The sequence below is a fragment of the Chaetodon trifascialis genome, chromosome 6, assembly GCF_039877785.1.
Source record: "Chaetodon trifascialis isolate fChaTrf1 chromosome 6, fChaTrf1.hap1, whole genome shotgun sequence".
Classification (NCBI taxonomy): Eukaryota; Metazoa; Chordata; class Actinopteri; order Chaetodontiformes; family Chaetodontidae; genus Chaetodon; species Chaetodon trifascialis.
The window spans coordinates 19,578,402-19,584,401 of NC_092061.1; the positions used below are offsets into that span (position 1 = coordinate 19,578,402).

Sequence of the window (6,000 nt, forward strand, 5' to 3'; positions counted from 1 at the left end):
ATCCACTTCTTTCCCAGAGAAAAATGTAACTGTTGGAAGCCTTTTTCTTGGCCCTGTTTTGTTTTTGAAGGCTACCATATTTACTGAAACAGACGCCTCCCACAAATTCTAACAGAAGTGCAATTAGGGCTTAAACAAAGGATCATTTTAATTAGCAGTTGATCTCTCCAATATTTCTTCTTTCCGGTAATTACATTAACGTGGAAACAACCCCCCCCATTGTGTTTCCAGAGGGTATTACTGTCGCTTCCAAAACGCAGGAAAGTTGGAAATAAATGTGGTGTACATTTGTTTCCAAATGTCAATGAATCGACACCACCTCAGAAATAAGAGAGAAGAAATGAGCATGTTCACTGAAGAGATGAAGTGAAACTTTCATATCTTTATATGGAGTTTTGACAGTTTGAGTAGCTGAGTATCGCTTTGTGCAGACACGTAGCTACAGCAGGGTTTGGCATCAAGACAACATCAGAAGAAACACTGAGCTCATACCTTCATTTAATCTGGAATGGAGACATGAAAGCAGATAGAAACGGTGGCAGTCGGACTGGATCACCAGTCAGCCTTTATTTTCCTGGGAGATTGTACCTGATGGCAGACTAAATTACATAGTGAAAGCAAGGCTCATAGGGAACCAATCTAAATGCAGATGGTGTCATTATTCTATAGCCAATACGTTGTGCAATCAACGTTTACTTCACAAAGATGCGTTAAACCAAAAAACGTGTCTGTTGCCAGTTTAATTGTCTAATCGTTTATTCTATAAAAGATCAGAATAGTAGAAAACAAGCAAAACATAGTTTTTAAGGGCTGAAAGCAGTGTTGTCAAATTGGTGGTTTTGTGAAACCAACAGTCCCAAATGTCATATTCAATTTCTAATGATACAAAACAGAGAAAAGCAGCACAAGCTAATTTGAATTTTGGCTGTTTTGCTTTGCGTATTACCCAGAAAAAAATTATGAACAGCAACTGTTTGCTGTTGTTGGACTAATCAAAAGTGTGACATGACAGAAATATAACTGGCTCCAGTTTTTGTGACCTCCGGTTACTTTTCACTCTAAAACGGCTGCTTACTTTTCACACGAGTGGCAAAATGTGTTCAAGTACATGTCGATGAAGCACAGAGCAAAATCTGTAAAATGTGCATGATGCTCACAAAGTGGCTTCATCAGACATGAAAACTTCCATCCTTTCAATCAGGGTGAGGAGGAACGACAGGCAGAGCATCGGGTGAATAATGACACAGCCAAAGCTTCTAACAACACCATTCATGAACCACAAAACAACGTAGGACATGCAACACAGACCTAAAACTAGCTGTGAACAAGTGGAAAAGGACTGTTGTATGCCATGAAATATTCTATTATCAAGCCATTTCTCAGTCATGACTGTGCTCGACTGTATTACACACCTGTGCGTGTATCCTCCTCTTCACTGGACCTGCACAGTCCAACATCATCTAACTTACTGCCAGCAGTGAAACCAGTAATGGGAAATCAAAGCAATGTTGATGTAATTGTCACCTTGTATCCTGTGCTGCCGTCTGCTGCTTTTCCTATTTGTTTTGTGAGTGAAACCTTGACTGCACTGAGTCATTCATTCATAGAAGAGGTCTGAATTTTGTCTGATTAAAGCAACCTCTTCATTGGCATGACACGTCGATTCAAAACCATGACAAAGCTGTGAGACACAAGATGAATGATGTCAGCTGTGAGTTATTGTCGATGCAGACGGCCATCAAATGTGTCACACATTACGCTTATCCTTCACTCCATGAATATACTGTGAGTTCAGGCTGACAGCTTTTTTCTCATCTGAGCACTCATGACACCAACCGTCTGCGCTGTGGAAGTCACAGTGTTCTGTTTAAAGCATATCAATGAGGGATGAGGCTATGAGTGACATTATTTTTATGCTTGTGGGATTACCGCGGGATGGAAATCAGCTTCACTGTCCATCACATGACGGAGGAGGGAATACTAAGAAAAATAGGCTAGGTCAGACACGAACCACACACACAAGATGTTGTGTGACCAACAGGCGCACGCTGGGTTTGGCTACGTGCTGAAATCCTGTTTGTACATTTGCTGCATGGCTAAGGAACTTGCTGTTTCTGGCTCTCTTGTCACAGTTGAGACTCGAGAGCCTCATTTGGCTCAAAATGTCAGAAAACTTTGAGAAGCACTTTGGAGCAGAGAGGCTGAGAGGACTGGTTATAATATGAACTGAGAATGGTCAAGTAGGATTGGTCAAGAGGAGACTGTTGACTCACAGAATGGCGTTCAGACAGGTGAGTACGTAACAACTACAGAAGCATCAACAAGCACGATGTTGCCTAGCAGCATAGTGTGTTGTCTCTGTGTTGTCTGTTGTCATCTGTAATGATGACTGTTTTTGCATCGATATCAAAATACTTCACGTATTTGCAGTTATCCACAATATCAGCCCCTGGCATCCTCGTGTGAATGACCCTTCCATATTCAGCATAAGTGAGCAGCTCAAGGTAGATTTTTATTTCATGCCAGCAGTGATACTGAACTGCAAGGTGTTTGAGGTTAATGTAAACAGCTCAGCCAAAATTAGACCTTCACCAGAGCATGGCCAAAAGCCAAGTTACTCTGTGAATACAAATGCAGTGAGTGATTTCCTCAGCTGTCTGTCAGCCATGTTCTCGTCCTCTTTGTGCGGCGTGCTACAAAAAAAAAGGCCTCTGTGTCTCTTAAACTCTCATCCCACTTGCTACTTAACCACAAATTTAAAACTCTACTTCCTGAATTTCCCGTGGGTCTTTACATGTCCTCAATCCCCCCATCAGCAGAATCTTCACAGCAGAGGATGGAAGGAAAGGGCAGTGGCTTCACCTTCAGATCTCTTCTCCTCTGGAGATCTTTATTTGATATTTCAGTGTGTTCTTATATTCAGCTTTTTATGACCTCTTGTTGATGCTCTCTACAGATAATAAACCTTCATCACACGCTGTGCTTCCTCTCTCTTCTGCCTCTTTGTCTGCCTTTAAATCTCACTCTTAATGCTCTTTATCTCTCCCTCTCTTTCTGCAGGATCAGTCAGACAAGAGCAAGAGTGACGATGACTGAGGACGTGATATTGTTTATAGCACTTAGAAACAAACGTACCATATCTTTCATCACAGGTGTTCAGGTTCACATTCTGATTTTTTCTTTCTTGTCTTTGTCTTTTACTTCATTGTCTGAAGACTGTTGTCTGTCGTCTCTTATCCCACCAGCTTGGAAATGTATTACTAATAATCGATAAGCTACAGCAATACCAATCTGCTTATATTCCTGTTTTTAAGACAATTTTGTAGTATATTTTTTAACTCTGTGCTTTAAAGATTTGAAATCTTTATGAAAAAAGGACAAAAAAAATAGTCATGCTATTTACACTTTTGCTTCATTTGTACTTGCTTGCTTGCACATAAAATGTTAATATCCAGTTTCCCTAAAAAATATATACACACACACACACACACACACACACACACACACACACACACACACACACACACACACACACACACACACACACACACACACAGTACCAAATGTTTGGTACCCTCTGAACCAATACTTTTCCTTTATTTGTATTATTTTCTACATTGTAGATTGCTTTAATACTGAGGACATCAAAACAATAAAAACCACATGTAATTATGTGGTAAACAAAGGAAAACCGTAAACGAAGCTGAATATTTCACACAGCATTGTACACTGTTCCCATATGTGCTGAACACTCCCTGGTCAGATCACCGTCACATAGCCTGGAGGTGTGTTTTAGGTCTGTGTCTTGTTGAAAAACACGATGGTCCCCAAAGCACAAACCTGATGGGATGGCGTGTCTGCAGAATGCTGTGGCAGCCACGCTGGTGAGGCGTGCTTTGAATTTTGAATAAACCGCATCAGTGTCACCAGCAAGCATTCCCAAATCATCACACCTCCTCCTCCATGCTTCAATGTGCAAACCACACATGCAGATGACAACCATTCACCTTTTCTGAGTCTCACAAAGACACAGTGGTTGGAACCAAAAATCTTAAATTTGGACCTAAAGTACAGATTTCCACTGCTCTAATGTCCATTTGATGTGTTTCTTGGCCAAAGCAGTTGGCTCTAATCTGAAGTGCTGTTAATTGGTGATTTCTGAGGCTGATAACGGTTAAAAACAAAAAAAAAATGTACCTCTGCAGCAGAGGTAACTCTTGGTCTTTCTTTCCTCTGGCGGTCCTTATGAAAGCCAGTTTCATCATAGCGTTTGATACTTTGATACATATTTTAAGACCTTCATGATGGACGGTCGTCTCTCTTTGTTCTCGCCATAATATAGAGTACTACAACACTGAGGTCATTTAATGAATACCAACAGGACACAAGAAATTCCACTAATTACCTTTTGACTCAGCACACCTGTCAGTGGAACAACATTCCAGGTGACGACCTCGTGGCTGTTTTGAAGAATCTGATATATAAAATATGTTTTGGTTTGTTTCACACGTTTTGGTTACAGCAGAATTCTACATGTTTTTTCATAGTGTGATGTCTTCAGTATTAATGTGCAATGTGGAAAATAGTTTAAAAAAAAAAAATAATAATAATTGGAGAGCCAGTGGTGATTAAAAAGTTTTTGATCTTTTTAAGGATTCAGCGTTTCACCTCGTGCAGTGCCAAATGTTGCAATGTAGAGAAGCTGATTGTTCGCTAAACCCCTCCTTCAACCAGCAATTGTCCAATCATAGCTTAGCAACCGAAACTAGGCATGGCAGGTCTGTCAAGCTTTAGATTTCTCTTTCTTAGTCCTCATTCTCAATAGGGCGCTACCGGACTTCAGCCACATTAACTGAGGCGTGGGAGCATATTTTTGAGCAGTTAAAAATCAATAAAGGACAGATGCATATGATCCAAAATTTGAACTGCGACCTATTTGAATTTGTGTCATATAATGTCAGCTGCCATGTGGTTTAGTTAATATAATGAGAGGGGTTTGAATCAGCTCTTATAGCCTATATTTTTGTAAGATTTGCCCGACACACATCGCTACAGTCGCTACGATGCGAGGGGCTCAGCAAAAAGTCACTTACGAGACAACATGATTTTCTGAGTTAAAACTGTACCTGACAGTCAGCACAGCAAAGAGTTGTTGCTGGATAAGTTCAAATGAATTTGAGATGGCCATAAATAATGACTGCTTTTATAAACTGCTTTTGTTAAATGTAAACTGACGTTATGTAGGCGGCACTTCGTTTAGGAAAGTCCATGTGTTTCCATGTATCCTTTCTTCTAATGCTTTCAAGTTGTTGTGTATCAGAGCAGAAGCTTTGGACATTGCTGTAATCATTTTCTCACTCCGAAAGCAGTGTTAAGGTTATTTGAACAGAGGAACTGGCCTTCAGAGCAGTATTTGATTTCAGCCAATAGATTCATGGGGAGAGGCCATGTCTCGTTGAGTAAAACCAGCATCTATCGTAGCAGTAAATGTAGCTTTTAAAGCATCTGAAAGCATGTTGCACCATGTGCTTCGAAACAGAATGTAAAGAACCAAGTCTTGGCTGGATTTGTGCAGACTATAAAGACAGCAGCAAATATTACAAAAAAAAAAAAAAAAACAGTGTTACAGGATTGAAAATTTTAATTTGAATTCAATATGACTATTTTAAACAGTGCATTGATTTATACATTTGGACTGAAGTGTTTGTGTTCCTATATTAGTTTCAAGCCCTCATTTTATTGGTTTATACTGTATGTTGTTTGTAGCATGGACTCTTTTGGCAATATACTGTGTACATGCAGATATATCATTTTTGTTTGTGTAATATGTGCTTGCCAACTCTCCATAAGTGTGACTTAATCTTTGCTTTCTTTGCACAGTGTCTTTGTGGTTGTATCTATAGCCCAGGGCAAATAAAATCTCACCGATTTTCAGCACAAAAAAAGTGTTTTGTCATGTATTTTTGTGGCTCGGACCCATTTCTACCATCTACCTGGTTT

The 6,000-nt window shown here is 39.9% G+C and overlaps 1 protein-coding gene across 1 annotated transcript in view; it reads left to right on the plus strand.

The window, feature by feature from the left end:
• smarca2 (SWI/SNF related BAF chromatin remodeling complex subunit ATPase 2) overlaps positions 1–5,601 on the plus strand; it is a 46,962-nt gene extending 41,361 nt beyond the window's left edge. Inside the window, exon 34 of the mRNA XM_070963652.1 lies at positions 3,061–5,601. Coding sequence (XP_070819753.1) covers positions 3,061–3,096 — 36 coding nt within the window. The 3' untranslated portion in view covers positions 3,097–5,601. The remainder of the gene's footprint in view (positions 1–3,060) is intronic.
• Positions 5,602–6,000: the final 399 nt, after the last annotated feature.